The 17,035-nt window shown below is 43.8% G+C and overlaps 2 protein-coding genes and 1 non-coding gene across 4 annotated transcripts in view; 2 read left to right on the forward strand and 1 right to left on the reverse strand.

Annotated features, from left to right (window-relative positions):
* On the reverse strand, positions 1–7,110 carry nsl1 (NSL1 component of MIS12 kinetochore complex). Of its 2 annotated transcripts, XM_054760896.1 has the most exons (9): positions 6,569–7,110; positions 5,403–5,512; positions 5,108–5,332; positions 1,756–3,158; positions 1,061–1,133; positions 839–972; positions 684–738; positions 469–536; positions 1–400 (listed from the first exon to the last, which is right to left on the reverse strand). In XM_054760896.1, the coding sequence occupies exons 4-9, from the start codon at positions 1,942–1,944 to the stop codon at positions 155–157; spliced, it is 765 nt and encodes a 254-aa protein (XP_054616871.1). In that variant the 5' UTR covers positions 1,945–3,158; positions 5,108–5,332; positions 5,403–5,512; positions 6,569–7,110; the 3' UTR covers positions 1–154. The 2 variants fall into 2 exon arrangements, with proteins under 2 accessions (XP_054616871.1, XP_054616873.1); XM_054760898.1 differs by lacking the exons at positions 5,108–5,332; positions 5,403–5,512; positions 6,569–7,110 and having other exon boundaries at positions 1,756–3,175.
* Positions 6,361–17,035, forward strand: part of flvcr1 (FLVCR heme transporter 1) — a 13,273-nt gene continuing 2,598 nt past the window's right edge. The window contains exons 1-9 of the mRNA XM_054760891.1: positions 6,361–7,209; positions 7,589–7,733; positions 8,182–8,322; positions 8,844–8,911; positions 13,967–14,070; positions 14,160–14,270; positions 16,438–16,543; positions 16,641–16,752; positions 16,845–16,912. Coding sequence (XP_054616866.1) covers positions 6,520–7,209; positions 7,589–7,733; positions 8,182–8,322; positions 8,844–8,911; positions 13,967–14,070; positions 14,160–14,270; positions 16,438–16,543; positions 16,641–16,752; positions 16,845–16,912 — 1,545 coding nt within the window. The 5' untranslated portion in view covers positions 6,361–6,519. The remainder of the gene's footprint in view (positions 7,210–7,588; positions 7,734–8,181; positions 8,323–8,843; positions 8,912–13,966; positions 14,071–14,159; positions 14,271–16,437; positions 16,544–16,640; positions 16,753–16,844; positions 16,913–17,035) is intronic.
* Positions 8,379–8,451, forward strand: trnat-ugu (transfer RNA threonine (anticodon UGU)). The gene has a single exon. It is a non-coding gene; the product is annotated as a tRNA-Thr (tRNA).

Here is a 17,035-nt window from a genome sequence, read left to right on the forward strand (position 1 = left end):
AATTGCTTTTATTTACATTTAGCATCATGCTTGTGCAAATATTTAGAAGTAAAAGTGTTTTGAAGGTGTGCCCGCTGTGACACGTGATGGTGTGCTGAGAAAAAGCTTCTTCCATCCTCATTGGACGCTTCCATCCCGCCTTAATCAAGTGGCGTCACTGTGCTTCTCCGTCATATTTATGTTTGATGGGCACGTAGGCGTCTGCGGCCGCCGCGTCCTCCGCCACTCTCTTGACCGGCTGCCTGGTCGTCGGGGGTCCGTTCAGTGAAGGGGGCGGGACTTCTGCTGCTAAGCCACTGCCGCCGAACACTTCGTTGTCCACCTGGAGACAGGTCTGACTGGGCTTCATGTTGACCACCTCAAACAGACCTTCAGCCTGCTGCTGCAGAGTGCAGATGGACTGGACACGCACAAAAAAACATCTTCATCACTCTTCATCTTCATCCTGTGTGTGTGTGTGTGTTGTACCTTGATGACCTGCCTGGCCTGCTTCACCAGTCCAGGTGCTGCAGCTGACAAATCCTTCATGAAGTTCTCTGACCAAACATACACGCGAGCATTGTTACATCAAATTGCTTTAACTTAAGCAGCCTGCCACAAATACACTGCAGTTGTGTGGAAAACGCTGAAACAGATGAATTACAAGACGTGGATTTGTGTTGTGTGTGTATAAGTGTAATTACCTGTTTGAGGGTCTGTGACAACCTTCGGAGCTGTGACTGGTTCTTCATAAAGGTCCTGTGCATAAATGGTGACACTTTAAGAAGTTTTCGGAGCGCTTGTGTTGTGACCGCCCAAAGCGGTTCAATAAATAGTGCGAGATGACAGCGAAACCCACCAGGAGTTTGCGCTCAGCCTTAAGGGCCTGGACCACATGAGGCAGGATGCGTCGGGGGTACGTGCCTCTTCTCCTCGCCGTCTCAACGATTGCGTCATCCAGCTGGCTTTCCCAGTCGTCTCCCTCCTCCTCAGCTGACATGAGAGGAAGGTTAAATGCTCTCAACTCACTCAGAATGAAGTGCACCGATTCCCAATGTAATGTTTTATTGTTTTTAATTACCATCTACATCCGGGGCGTCCTCCCACGTCTGTCCATTCACTAACACGTTTTGCTGGACGGCAGATTCAAAGTTCTGTTCATAAAGAAGTGAGACAAATAATACTGTAACACTCTATGCGCGCCACACGCACCAGACTGCCGTTTGTTGCAGCAACGCAGTCATCACAACAGCTCAATCATTTCTAACACGGGCTACTGTTGCGGCTATAACCCCCGCCAAACTAAACTTCCAACTTAGGACTCCTTAACCACATCACTTCCTGTCCGTCCTCTCTCAGCTCCCCCAACCCGGGAACACACCTTTCACGGCAACACATACATGAACACAACACATAACGACTCTTAGGTCATCATAAGAATGATTGTGCTTTGATATCCAGAGCGGGATTGTTTCTATAAAATTAAATGCCTTAAAAGTACACAAAACACAGTGTATTTATATGTTATGTAATTTGAGGCATTATAAATCAAGTTGGAGTGGTTTCAGAGGCCGTAGGTGTGTTGTCGTGACATGGGTTCCGAGAGGTTCGCGGTATAACAACATCCGGGTAAAAGGCGATACGGTTTACGCGAAGCCGTATCATTCTCTTCTTTAGAACACACCGTAAATGTTTACAACGTTATTGATGTTGTAAACAAGTAAGTCTGTCGAATTTGCATACTGAAATTTACGAGTTAACGTTCCTCAAACTCACCGCCAGCAGCTCCTGAAGTAAAACTCGCTTTGTTTCCTCATCAATTCCCGGCTGTCCATCTAGAGCTTTGTTTAAAATTACCTTGTACCTTTTCATCTGCTCTATGGCATGTTTTTTAGACGTAAGTTGCACTCTGTATTCTTGATTAATTTCACTGGCGAGTAAGTCTTTTCCGTCGACGGGATCCATTTTGCCGCCTTTTGTTTTGGTTTGTTTTGATGACTACTTCCTGGTTTCTTCTTTTTCTTTAATGGGTTTGACATGTTCATTACCGCCACCTACCGGACAGGAGCGTTGTGCAGTCAGCTTGTCTTGCAGAAACAACAGTTGAAGCAATAGTTGCCTCAGGCAGAAAACAAAATTTTAACTGAAGCAACCTAATAATTGCGTAGTTTACCATTTATATGATGACAAGAAAAAAATTAAGTAATAATTATCAATGCTTTATTTTGTAATTTCATCTGCTAGAAAGTTAGTATATTTGGCAATTTTATTGTAGACTGTTTTTTTTTTTTTTAACCAGTGTGGTGGTATGTATGTGTGTGTGTGTGTGTGTGTCGGAGGCCCCTGGAGGCGATGAAAGAATGTTGTTGAATATTTCTACATTACAGTGAAGCTCCATCCTGCTGGTTTTTACTTCAGAGAGCTGACCATAAACATGCACACAGAAATGTGACCTTGGACCTCAGCCACCTTCTTTAGTCATTTAAAACCAGTGCTGTTGTTACTTAAGCTCTTAAAATGTAAACAATTTATCTTTCTTTTCATTTTAGCTTGCCCCTCTCATCAGCATTCCAACAGTGAATAGGCTTTCCTAATCCCGCGTGGTCAGTTTATTTAGTGACAACACAGCCAACGTCAGAGTGTGTTTTTATTCCGCTTTTGTGTGAGTGTCACCAACACACAAGGGAGCAGACGGTGTTACATGATGGTGTTAATGCCATGTAAATTATGATGGAAATCTATTTTATATTTGGTTAATCACCTTTAATCTGCACTCATGTTAGTCAGCTGAGGATCAACGTCAGCTTTCGTACCTTCATCTGATGATGACTTGGACTTCTGAAGTACTACCTTTTTTATGTAATACTTTACAGTACTCGACATGAACGGATGAGTCATGTGCCGTGAGGCACGTCTTAAATTCGCCCTCTAATCGTCCTTGTTAAGAAAAGTTAATGATGGCAGTAAGTCTCTCTCACACACACATACACACGCACACATTGTTTGTGGAGGAATGTAGCCAAGTTGAATGTTGTTGTAAGGGATCAGTGTGGTGGCAGGCGGCGTGTGAAATGAGAGAAAATGAACACACGCTGTGGCCTCAAAACATTGGTGTGTCAAAGTTCATCCGCCGTTCTGATGCTGACAGTCCGCAGTGGTCCACGCCAGCTGGGAATCATCTGGAAGAGACGGCGTAGTGATTCAAGTCACATTCATAGCACGGTATGTGTCGGCGCGATGCTGAACGTTCTCAAAGTCAGCGTGAAATGAGTGGTTTATTGATGCTACAATGAGCATTTATAACTAGAATGTCTCTCTGTAGGCTGCAGGCTCTGCCAAGGCCAACGTGTTGACAAAAGTGAAAACGTACACGGTAATCGCTCGTTTAAAGCGGTTTGTTTGGGTAAGTGAACTACCGAGAAGTAGGATTTTTTTTTAGTTAAAAGCAAATATTTTTGTAGTTTGAGCATTAAAAACCTGTTTATGCCCATCTACTGTAAATATTGTTATTAACATTATTAGAGCCCTCTAGACATTAAACAACACTCCTTTACACACCTTTACACTCCTATTACGCACTATATAGTAGACATAATAAGAGAAAATAAGACATAAATAAGACGTGTGCTGTGTGTTGCTATACATGTTTTCCTAGAGGAGCTGCGTGAAAGGCTGACAGAAATTGACGTCAGTGGTTTGAGAGTTGAGAGTTTCAGCTTGGCGTGGGTAACGGCCGCAAAAGTAGCCCGTTTTTTTATTTCGGCTTTTCAGTCGTGATTATTGTGCCTGTTTTCATCATTCAAACCTGCAATAAAAGCCTGTTGTTCCGCCGATCAAGTCTGGTGCTTGTGTGTTTCACCGAACATTACAGTAACATTACTGACACCTAGTGACTAGTGTAGAGTACTTCATACCTTTAGTGTCTTTGAATGCCTTATACACTAGGTCCCCAACTTACGAACACCCGACTAGCGAACATTCGGGGATACGAACACAAGCCGACTGGTCTATATTTTATTTTATTTTGCCTTGTAGTCGCTCAATCAGTATTTATACTGCTACTGTACATGCTTGACCAGTAGAGGGCACTGTGACACTGCCAATGGGACCAACAGAGGAAGCGTTAGCCAATGGGACCAACAGAGGGCGTTAGACACTGCTAAATGGAAAGCTAAATTATACAACCTGGACAGAACGTGTGATTAAAGTTTATGAAGAGTTAATAGGCCTGCTTAATTCTACACCACCCACAGAGCACTACCTCTTTTAGAAGAGTCTAACGACGACGACCATTTGTCCTTTTTTTCAATAACTCCAACTCCACCACGACGACGTATGCTCGACCACTCCTCTTCAAAGGTAAATAACATTTATCATTACGTATTATTATATCACTTTTATTATTGTTTTTTTCATTAATTATCCTCGTTTAATATTACTACTGCATCCAAACTTATATTTACATAATACACATATACTGTATATGTATACACGTACATGTAGTACCTATATCATTGGTAATATTACCTTTTCCCCTACTTAAGAACAATTCAACATAAGAACGTTAATCTGGAACCAGTTGTGTTCGTAAGTTGGGGACCTAGTGTATTTGCATTTTAGTTCATATGGCCATTTTAATTCTCAAAAATGCTTAATTTAGGCAAAAAATATGTAAGGTTTGCTTAAATATGCATATACTTCAAGTAATAATAGGCCATATTCAGTAATGAAAAAGCATGATTTAATAATTAATATATATTTTTGAAACACCGTGATAGAGTGAAGCCGTGAAATTTGAAGTGCAAAGTGGCGAGGGACGATCGTGTTTGTTAGCTAGCGGACTACTTCCTGCGTAATGGAGGATGATGCACAGATGGGCAGTGCCATTATGATTGTGTAGGGTGTACGCTTCCATTGATCCCATCAGATGGTCTTTTATCCAGATCCTCACCAAATCTTAATGGCTTCTTCCCTCCATTCAGCACCCCTTGACAAATTACTTGTGTATTTTCTGTGCAACGCTGCTAACAAGTCTATTTACAGTGATCGTGGCAAGAATAGAGATATTCTGGAACTCCCCAGTCCTTTTCTCAAGGTGTTTTGTGATTTTTGGGAAGGTAATACTCACAGCTTTCTTCAAAATGGCGCCTCTGAGGGAGGTTAGCGCGAGGCGGCCACCCCCTGCAGGCCATCCCCCGTCGTGGCCCGCCGCTCATGACGGCGAGGAGAACCGGGCTGGACTGCAGGTGCGCCCGGTAATGTTTCCTCTCTGGTCTTTCCCAGGAGCGGCGGGGGTCCGACTCCACCTGACACCAGGTCTCCCGCCGCTGGTTGACTTCCAGGAGAGGCTCCGCTTTGGATCCAGGCATGTTTCCTTTAGTCTCCTTGTTTGTTTTTGTCTCTTGTTTGTTTCTCGGCCTCACCTGCTGCGGATGGTATGCGATGCGAGGGTTGCCGTGGCAACATGAAATCTGAGGAGAAATCTGAGATGGTGCACCCCAAAGATTTTTGGAGTTAGGAAGGATGGCCCACTCTGCTGACAGAAAGAAAGCTTGTATCACTTTAAAGCATAACTTTCCAAATGTTTGTACTTTTAGAGGATGTCTTCCTATTATTTTCTTTACTTCCTTGTCATGTGGTCAGCTGGAGGACTTTTAAGGCCTCAGAGGCCATTCTTGCTCAGACTGGGAAGCTCCAAGATGATTAGGATTAGCGCAGATAATGATGGCGGCATATGGACGAGCTACTTTGAAATAAAGCGCAGATACAGTATGTCAAGCATGTCATTCTACTGGTTTCTGCACTATGATAATATGCTTTGCTGTACTCCTCTTCCTGGTGTATTCAGGGACCTTGTACGTGCACAGGACAGGAGACTGACCACTTCATTAGGTACACTTGCACATGTTGTGCATTTATTTTTTGCTTTTATGTTGTTGTGGCGGTACAGACGTACTGTATGCTCCTGAGAGCTGTTTCTAATATTTTGGTTTCCTTATTTTGTTACATGATCGGTTAAAATGTTAGAAACCCTTCCCAGTGTGATACAAGCACATAATAATTAATCAACTTTAATCATTAAAACCTTTGTTCGATACCTCTCTGACATTGCATGGCATTCAGGCCACTTAACCAGCGCTAGAGTCGAATGCGGAAACGAAAGTGACGGGATGATTTCAAAATAAAAGGTGTGAATTGACGGTCGCTCGTAACAGAATAAAAATGTGCTGTAGATTTGACCCTTTCTCGTGAAAATGTTGTTGGTTTTGTTTTGCATTTCCAAGCAGGGTTTTGACAAGGATGCAATATATTGTGTGTTTGAGATTGCAGCATGATGGTGAGTAATAACTGCTGCTCTGCTATTGGTTGACGCAGCGTGGGGCCATCCTCCTCCAACAAAGGATTAAAGGCGGGCCGGTTCCTGAGGGAACATGTCTGCTCGCGAGTAGCAATGTTGGCTTCTTCTTCGCTCGCTCTTATGGAGGCGTTCTGGTGACTTTTAAACCAACAAAGAAGCACGACAATTTAAAAAAACGCGCCATGGTGGCGGGGGAGCTGGTGCAGGAGCATGTGCGCGCGGACGCCTCACCTGAACGCATCACCGTGGACAGGAAGCCACGAGAGGGAGCGGTCCAAGACAGCCTCCCAGCCGATACCGGTGAGACTGGGCTGGACAAGGAGGTGCAGGAGGAGGCGGATGAAAGCGCGGCGATGCTGCCTGACGGAATAGAGGGAGGAGAAGGAGCAAAAGATGGAGGAGAGGAGGAGCTGGAGGACGGGGGGCGTCTGGAGACAAAGCTCTACTGGAGCCGCTTCGTGGTTCTGGCCGTATTCAGCCTGTACTCGCTGGTCAACGCCTTCCAGTGGATCCAGTACAGCATCATCACGAACGTGTTTACGCGCTTCTACCAGGTGAGCAACGCCAAGATCGACTGGCTGTCCATCGTCTACATGCTGGCCTATGTGCCTCTCATCTTCCCGGCCACCTGGCTGCTGGACCGCCGGGGTCTGCGCCTCACGGCCGTGCTGGGGGCGGGCCTCAACTGCGCCGGCGCCTGGCTCAAGTGCGCCAGCGTGGGTCGCGACCTCTTCGCCGTCACCATGGTGGCCCAGATCATCTGCTCCGTGGCGCAGATCTTCATCCTCGGCCTGCCCTCACGCGTCGCCTCCGTGTGGTTCGGACCCAAAGAGGTCTCCACCGCCTGTGCCACCGCCGTACTGGGAAACCAGGTAAGTGACCCCATCACCAGTGTTTGTTTAGGGAGTGTACCGGACTACTGACACTGTTGGTCTGGTTTCAAAATACAATGCAACTGACCTGTAACTGTTAACACCAGACACAGCCTACAGTACAGTTAATAGTCCAACGATACTATAACTTTACTACTGTAGTATTAGTACAGTCTTAAATGTACACACAGACGAGTGAAGCTGTGATGGATTTCATACATATACTGTAGACAGGAAGTGACATCTCAACTGTCGGCAAACGTAATAAAAGCATAGGCGTGGTGTATTGTTATTGGAATCTTTTGTAACAAAAACAAGCTCTGACATGTAGACACTCACTGTGTGTGTGTGTGTGTGTGTGTGTGTGTATATTTCACAGTTGGGGGTGGCGATCGGCTTCTTGTTGCCTCCCGTTTTGGTTCCCAACACACCTGAAGACGACGAGCTGACAGCTCATAACATCCGGATCATGTTCTACGGCACTGCCGCCGTCTCCACAGCACTCTTTGTTCTCACACTGATAGGTATACACGCACACGCACACACACACACACACACAGGGCACATCGTAGGAGGTGGCATACAATCAAAAGTTGACGCCGTGTGTCGTACTTCAGCAAGCTGTGTGTGTTTACATCAACATACAGTGAAGACATGTTGCTAGTCCTGTTTTGTCACTTTATAATCAAAATAACATCCATCCACTGTGTGCGTGTGTGTGTGGCCAAAGCAACCATCTTATAGTGTTTTCAAATTTGCACTTCCTGCTTGGCTGTAAGACCACGCTTTTGTGTGTTGTGAACGTCGTGGTTTGTTGCTGTTGGTGTGTGTGATGCTTGTGGGCGCCACATAACAGCTTATGAGGTTTTTACACAGCAAGAAAGAGATGTCACATGACATGTCTTCTGAGTGGAATTACAGTAAACGGCCCATGAAAAGGTCAACTTCTGTTTGTTGGTCTGTGTCGTGCAGTCATGAAGGACCGGCCGCCCCTGCCGCCCAGTCAGGCCCAGGCTGTCCTACCCGACGCCCCCCCTGAGGACTACTCCTACAAGCGCTCCATCGTCACCCTGATGAAGAACAAAGCCTTCATCCTGCTGCTCGTCAGCTACGGTGAGTCACCTGAGAGCACCTTGTAGCCACACATGCAAACTGTAAGTTACTTCCAAGGCCTCATAGCTCAGAGGTTAGAGCACTGGTCTTGTAAACCAGGGGTCGCGAGTTCAATTCTCGCTGGGGCCTAGTGTTGTTTTTCCACTTTGGGAGAGGAAGGTCAAAAGTTTGAATCTTACTGCGGATGAGAAGCAATCTGGAATTTGCAAATGCTTGTTTGCTTCCTGAGGGCACCTTTATCTTGATCTGTGCCAAAACATGACGGCCTTTTCTCTGGCTGCCACCCGCTTCTTCAAAGTTTATGCAGTTTGTGTGCGTCGTCCTGTTAGCTAAGAGTTTCGTGAGCAAAATGTAACCACCTTGCCTGACGTTCGTCCTACTTGGCAGCTTGTGTTGACACAGTGTAGCAGTTAGCACAAGGCTCCTCAAACACACACGCTAACTGTGGTTTATGCTTATAGCGTTTGGATCAACAGACGAAAAAGTGATTGTCATTATTATGATTATTATTGCTTGTGCAGGCATAACCACGGGCTCCTTCTACTCGGTGTCAACAATCCTCAACCAGATGATCATGTTCTGCTATAAGGTAAATAACTATTCTTAGCATCGTCCACACACTCATATTTATTCACCAGCTGCAAATCGATTTGGCGCGACCTCTCATAAACACATTGAAACTGGACTGTCTGTGATTGTAGCCTGTTGTTCCAACTCCGTACAGTGGATGATATCGTAACTCTGTTTCTTACCACAACTCATACGCGCCTGGTCTTGCAGGAGGGATCAGTGTGGCTGTTTTTGAATTTTTCTGGTCTGAACACTCTTGGAGGTGCTAACATGAAAGCACACATCGCTCTTCTCAACGAGCAGCCGGTGTTGCTGTGCCCGAACCCCCCTCAGTCCGTCTCTGTGTCGTGTGTAACTTAAAAAAAAAAAAAGCACACACACGCATTCGCATTTCTAAACATATTTGTTTTACTTTTCATTTTTTTTCTCACTTTTTTGTCTCCCACAGCGTCCCATAAAAATTAAAAATGCAAATTAGATGATGGTGTCATCTCCAGCCGCATTCCACCGCCACAAATAGGTTGTAGAAAAATAGTATGAACTAGTAGAGAATTGGGTAGTATAGAATTGTGGGTGAAGTAGCAGGACGGTATCATTGTCATTGGCAAAGTCGCATGATGGTATCGTTATCATGGGTAAAGTAGCATGATGGTATCATTGTCGTTGGTAAAGTCGCATGATGGTATAGTTATCATGGGTAAAGTAGCATGATGGTATCATTGTCGTTGGTAAAGTTGCATGATGGTAGCATTGTCGTTGGTAAAGTCGCATGATGGTATCGTTATCATGGGTAAAGTTGCATGATGGTATCATTGTCATTGGTAAAGTCGCATGATGGTATCGTTATCATGGGTAAAGTAGCATGATGGTATCATTGCCGTTGGTAAAGTCGCATGATGGTATCGTTATCATGGGTAAAGTAGCATGATGGTATCATTGTCATTGGTAAAGTTGCATGATGGTATCGTTATCATGGGTAAAGTTGCATGATGGTATCATTGTCGTTGGTAAAGTCGCATGATGGTATCGTTATCATGGGTAAAGTTGCATGATGGTATCATTGTCGTTGGTAAAGTCGCATGATGGTATCGTTATCATGGGTAAAGTTGCATGATGGTATCATTGTCGTTGATAAAGTCGCATGATGGTATCGTTATCATGGGTAAAGTAGCATGATGGTATCATTGCCGTTGGTAAAGTCGCATGATGGTATCGTTATCATGGGTAAAGTAGCATGATGGTATCATTGTCATTGGTAAAGTCGCATGATGGTATCGTTATCATGGGTAAAGTTGCATGATGGTATCATTGTCGTTGGTAAAGTCGCATGATGGTATCGTTATCATGGGTAAAGTAGCATGATGGTATCATTGCCGTTGGTAAAGTCGCATGACGGTATCGTTATCATGGGTAAAGTAGCATGATGGTATCATTGTCATTGGTAAAGTCGCATGACGGTATCGTTATCATGGGTAAAGTAGCATGATGGTATCATTGTCGTTGGTAAAGTCGCATGATGGTATCGTTATCATGGGTAAAGTAGCATGATGGTATCATTGCCGTTGGTAAAGTCGCATGATGGTATCGTTATCATGGGTAAAGTTGCATGATGGTATCATTGTCGTTGGTAAAGTCGCATGATGGTATCGTTATCATGGGTAAAGTAGCATGATGGTATCATTGCCGTTGGTAAAGTCGCATGACGGTATCGTTATCATGGGTAAAGTAGCATGATGGTATCATTGCCGTTGGTAAAGTCGCATGACGGTATCGTTATCATGGGTAAAGTAGCATGATGGTATCATTGTCATTGGTAAAGTCGCATGACGGTATCGTTATCATGGGTAAAGTAGCATGATGGTATCATTGTCATTGGTAAAGTTGCATGATGGTATCGTTATCATGGGTAAAGTAGCATGATGGTATCATTGTCGTTGGTAAAGTCGCATGATGGTATCGTTATCATGGGTAAAGTTGCCTGATGGTATCATTGTCGTTGGTAAAGTCGCATAATGGTATCGTTATCATGGGTAAAGTAGCATGATGGTATCATTGCCGTTGGTAAAGTCGCATGATGGTATCGTTATCATGGGTAAAGTTGCATGATGGTATCATTGCCGTTGGTAAAGTCGCATGATGGTATCGTTATCATGGGTAAAGTTGCATGATGGTATCATTGTCGTTGGTAAAGTCGCATGATGGTATCGTTATCATGGGTAAAGTTGCATGATGGTATCATTGTCATTGGTAAAGTCGCATGATGGTATCGTTATCATGGGTAAAGTTGCATGATGGTATCATTGTCGTTGGTAAAGTCGCATGATGGTATCGTTATCATGGGTAAAGTAGCATGATGGTATCATTGCCGTTGGTAAAGTCGCATGACGGTATCGTTATCATGGGTAAAGTAGCATGATGGTATCATTGTCATTGGTAAAGTCGCATGACGGTATCGTTATCATGGGTAAAGTAGCATGATGGTATCATTGTCATTGGTAAAGTTGCATGATGGTATCGTTATCATGGGTAAAGTAGCATGATGGTATCATTGTCATTGGTAAAGTCGCATGATGGTATCGTTATCATGGGTAAAGTTGCCTGATGGTATCATTGTCGTTGGTAAAGTCGCATAATGGTATCGTTATCATGGGTAAAGTAGCATGATGGTATCATTGCCGTTGGTAAAGTCGCATGATGGTATCGTTATCATGGGTAAAGTTGCATGATGGTATCATTGCCGTTGGTAAAGTCGCATGATGGTATCGTTATCATGGGTAAAGTTGCATGATGGTATCATTGTCGTTGGTAAAGTCGCATGATGGTATCGTTATCATGGGTAAAGTAGCATGATGGTATCATTGCCGTTGGTAAAGTCGCATGACGGTATCGTTATCATGGGTAAAGTAGCATGATGGTATCATTGTCATTGGTAAAGTCGCATGACGGTATCGTTATCATGGGTAAAGTAGCATGATGGTATCATTGTCATTGGTAAAGTTGCATGATGGTATCGTTATCATGGGTAAAGTAGCATGATGGTATCATTGTCATTGGTAAAGTCGCATGATGGTATCGTTATCATGGGTAAAGTTGCCTGATGGTATCATTGTCGTTGGTAAAGTCGCATAATGGTATCGTTATCATGGGTAAAGTAGCATGATGGTATCATTGCCGTTGGTAAAGTCGCATGATGGTATCGTTATCATGGGTAAAGTTGCATGATGGTATCATTGCCGTTGGTAAAGTCGCATGATGGTATCGTTATCATGGGTAAAGTTGCATGATGGTATCATTGTCGTTGGTAAAGTCGCATGATGGTATCGTTATCATGGGTAAAGTCGCTTGATGGTGTCATTATTGTGGGTGAAGTAGCATGATGGTATCATTGTGGGTAAAGTCGCATGATGGTGTCATTATCGTGGGTAAAGCAGCATGATGGTATCATTGTCGTTGGTAAAGTTGCATGATGGTATCATTATTGTGGGAAAAGAAACATGACAGTGTCTCAATATCGTAGGTAAAGTAGCAGGATGGTATCCTTGTGGATAAATTAGCATGATGGCATCATTATTGTGGGTAGAGAAACATGATGGTATCATTATTGTGGCTAAATTAGCATCATTACCGTTGATAAAGTTGCATGGTGGTATTACTATAAGTGGTAACGTTGCATGATGGTATCATTATTGTGGGTAAAGAAGCATGATGGCATCAATATCGTAGGTAAAGTAGCAGGATGTGTCATCTTGGGTAAAGTCACATGCTGATATCATTACTATGGGTGAAGAAACTTGACGGTATCATTATTTTGGGTAAAGAATCATGATGGCATCATTATCGTGGGTAAAGTCGCATGATGGTATTATAATCGTTGGTAAAGTTGCATGATGGTATCATTATCGTGGGTAAAGTCGCATGATGGTATCATTATCGTGGGTAAAGTCGCATGATGGTATTATTATCGTTGGTAAAGTTGCATGATGGTATCATTATCGTGGGTAAAGAAGCATGATGGCATCAATATCGTAGGAAAAGTTGCATGATGGTATCATTATCATGGGTTAAAATCACATGATGGTATCATTATCGTGGGTGAAGTAGCAGGATGGTATCATTATTATGGGTAGGTACTATAGCAGCCTCATCATCATGGGTATAATGCAAGATGATATTATTGGCGTGGGTAAAGTAGCATGATGATATCATTTTTGTGGCTGAAGTAGCAAAAAGCTGTTGTTATCGTAGTTCCCTCCATCCTTTTTCTATACCGCTTGTCCTCACTTGGGTCGTTGATATGCTGGAACTTATCCCATCTGTCTTCGGGCGAGAGGCGGGTACACCCTGGACTAGTCGTTATCGTAGTTCAAATAACAAAATGCTATGTGCTATCTCATGGGAAAGAACCGAATGATAATGTTATTGTCTAGCATGCATGAGAACGCTATCAGAATTGTGAATAGTGACTAAATGCTTTGTTGTTAAGGTAACAAAATACTATTGTTACGCTGAATAAGGTGGCACAGCAACCTTTTTATGGTAGGGAAAAACACCATTGACGCTGTTATTAGCATCATAAACAAGCATGTGGTTAGCGTAATACAGTAGCATGGCGCTATCATAGCTAAGACAAAGAGCTTTTCGTCCATCCAGAAAAAAAGTGTCCGCTGTCAGCTTTTTATTTGCATTGTTAGCACATGCATTGTGCTCTGTAGTGATTTGAATAACGCTTTTTAAAGTCATCACACTCCAAAAACCAGTTTGTCTTCTTTGGAAGACCCAAATATCCTTTACTGTGTGCCTTACAGGACTAAACACGCCATATGATGTACAGTATGTTGTTCTGTAGATGGATAATTTAGTCCTCAAGACTGAAAGACAGTTTGGAGCATGAGTTGTGTCATCAGAGAGATTTCTGCTCGCTGCTATCACACATTCCTGCTGCTCAACTTTGTATATCATTGTAAAAGTCTCTCAGCAGACCCTCCTTAAACCTCTCATCTTCTGCACGCACACACACACACACACGCATGCTAACAGAACATGTGACGAGCTGGTTAGTGTCTGTGTTCTTCAGGATCAAGAGTTGAATGCTGGGAGGATTGGCCTGACCCTGGTGGTGGCTGGCATGGTGGGCTCCATCCTCTGTGGACTGTGGCTGGATCACACCAAGACCTACAAGTTGGTCTCATACACACACACACACACACGCACACACACACACACACACACACAGCGAGTGACGTGTGCTTGTGTGGCTCCGCCCCCAGGATGACGACTCTGCTGGTGAACAGCTTGACCTTTGTGAGCATGGTGGTCTTCACCTTCACTCTGAACCTGGACAACATCTACCTGGTCTTCTTCACGGGCGGCATGCTCGGGTACCGCTCACCTCCTAACCTTGTCATCTTTTTAGAAAATCTTTCATGCTGAACCCTGACTGGCATTCTAGTTGTGTATTTTCTAGGGGTGACTAAGTTCCTTTCAGCTTTTTTTGATTTCCTGCAAAACTGGTGTTGTAACGTGGTTGGGTGCTTGATGTTCCCACCCTGTTTGAGCCATTAAACAAGTATGTGGTGTCTAGACGCGTAGATCAAGGCTGCAGTATGTCATGATGACCTACTTGGCGAACGCTTACCAGTCTGAGATCAGAACGAACTGCTTTGGCAGCAAACAAACCAAGCTGATGTGACCATCTATGTTGGCAACAGTATAAGTGGAAGAACTCATGACATCCCCATTGTTGTTGTTACTGCTGCATGCAAGCAGTGACTTCCTGTTCAGTGCAAAATAACCTTCGAAATAAGCATGGCAGTATTCACCTGCACCTGTACTCTAAATTCTTGTGTGCAAGCCGCACCCACTAAATTTAAGAGTAAAAAACAGATTTATACTGTACATATATAAGCCGCACCAGTGTGTAAGCCGCACGTGTCCACGCCATTAAATAGCATATTGAGGCAAGAACAAGAGCAAGAGCCAATCATGAGCCATGAAAAAACTCACAACGAGCTTGTCAACCCATTGGAAATTGCAGTAGGTCATTACTCAATGTAACAGTCTGATTCACAGTGTCATCGTACAAAAAGCATTAAACTCATCACACAGCAACTTAACACTCAAAAGGTATACCTCAGAAATATACAAACATGTAACAATACAAGTTTAAATTTAAAAAACAACATTTTACAGTTTTCCCATAATGCACTTCCTTTGAGCAAAGCATTCCACTGGAGGACAAGCAGCAGCCTAGAGCACAGAGGGAGGCTAGCATCATTGCAGCGCCCCAATTAATTAGTTGCTCAGACGCAATGCATTATGAGAAAACTTTAAAAGAGTTGCTTTTTTAACTCGTATTGGTACATGTTTGTATATTTCTGAGCTATACCTTTTGAGTGCTAAGTTGCTGTGTGATGAGTTAAGTGTTATTAGTACAGTTTTCTTAGTAAGACGACACTGTGAGTCAGACTGTTATGTTGTTATGTTATATTATATATAATGACCTCCTGCGTTTTTCCAGTGGGTCGACACACACACGAGAGCAGCTTGTGATTGGCTCCTGCCAAGGAAAGAGCTACCATTTCCTCGCTGATTCGCGAGCGGCACAGTATTTAAACAATTAGTAGAAGTTCTGAAGTAAAGGAGATGTCACAAGATTACAATTTAGCCACAAATTAGCCGCTCCGCTGTATAAGCCGCAGGGTTCAAGGTTTTAAAAAAAGGTAGCGGCTTATACACCGGAAACTACGGTAATCAAGACATATACAAGGAAATTAGCACAGTAGCTCCGTTAGACAAGAGTACACCCAATCACAACGATCCCTCGCCGCGTCACGCTTGGAATTTCACAGACATGTCAATTTCACATTTGATTAAATAATGCTGTTTTGTGGTTGGATACGGCCTATTATTAGTAAAAAAATATGTGCATATTTCAGCAAATGTTATGTATCTTTTGCCCAAGTGAGTATTTTCAAGGCTAAGAATGCCTAAATGCAGTATAATATAAATATAAGGCATACAAAAGACGCATTTAAAGAAATTGTGATGATATGTAGTATTCCAGACTGGTCACTAGGTGTCAGTACTGTTACTGTAATGTTTGGTGAGATGCACAAGCACCAGACATGATTGCCGGAACAACAGCCTTTTATTGCAGGTTTGAATGATCTCGCAACAGGTACAATAATCCCTAATAAAAATCCCTAATAAAAACACGGGCTACTTTTGCTACCATGCCAAACGAAAACTCGACTCTGAACCACTGACGTCACTTCCTGTCCGCCCCTCCACCCCCCACTCAGTTCCCCTAACACCGGAACACATTTACAGCAACACACACGAGCATGACTCTTATTTATGTCTTTTTTTTCTCTTATTATGTCTACTGTATGAGGTATTGTGAGCGTAAATGTCACTATAGGGGTGTTGAACCTGACAGACTGTGCGGATTATTTGTAGTGGTTGCTCTTAATAACAACAACCGTGTTGATTCTGCAACAGTCGCACTGTTGTTGACGTCCTTCTTTCCCTCCGGCTGCTCTTCAGCTTCTTCATGACTGGCTACCTTCCTGTGGGCTTTGAGTTCGGGGTGGAGATCACATACCCGGAGTCGGAGGGAACGTCGTCAGGACTCCTCAACGCTTCCGCTCAGGTGATTTAACGTTAATATAAGCAAGGCTTGGAAGCACACTATGACAAATGATATGCAAGTTGATTTTCAACGTGTGTGTGTGTGTGTGTGTGTGTAGATATTTGGCATCGTCTTCACGCTGATCCAGGGCAAACTGACCACAGACTATGACCCACTGGCAGGAAACCTCTTCCTCTGCGTCTGGATCCTCCTGGGATTAGTTCTCACTGGTACAGTGTGTATGCATGTGCGCGAGTGTGTGTGTGTGTGTGTGTGTGTTAGCTCTTTACGGTCGCTCATGTGTCCTTGTGGATGCTTTCAGGCTTCATCAAGTCGGAATTGAAGAGACACAACGTGAACATCAGCGTGGACGTCAAACATCTGCAGGCGGTAAGCACTGTCATTAGGCCACACCCACCTCTCTGTGCGTCTCCGCCCCTCCTGTCCTGCCACAGACACCGTCGCGTCTGTCTGAACATTCCCGCCAGCACTCCCGGGACACGACCTTAAGAT

The sequence above is a fragment of the Dunckerocampus dactyliophorus genome, chromosome 19 (assembly GCF_027744805.1).
Source record: "Dunckerocampus dactyliophorus isolate RoL2022-P2 chromosome 19, RoL_Ddac_1.1, whole genome shotgun sequence".
Classification (NCBI taxonomy): Eukaryota; Metazoa; Chordata; class Actinopteri; order Syngnathiformes; family Syngnathidae; genus Dunckerocampus; species Dunckerocampus dactyliophorus.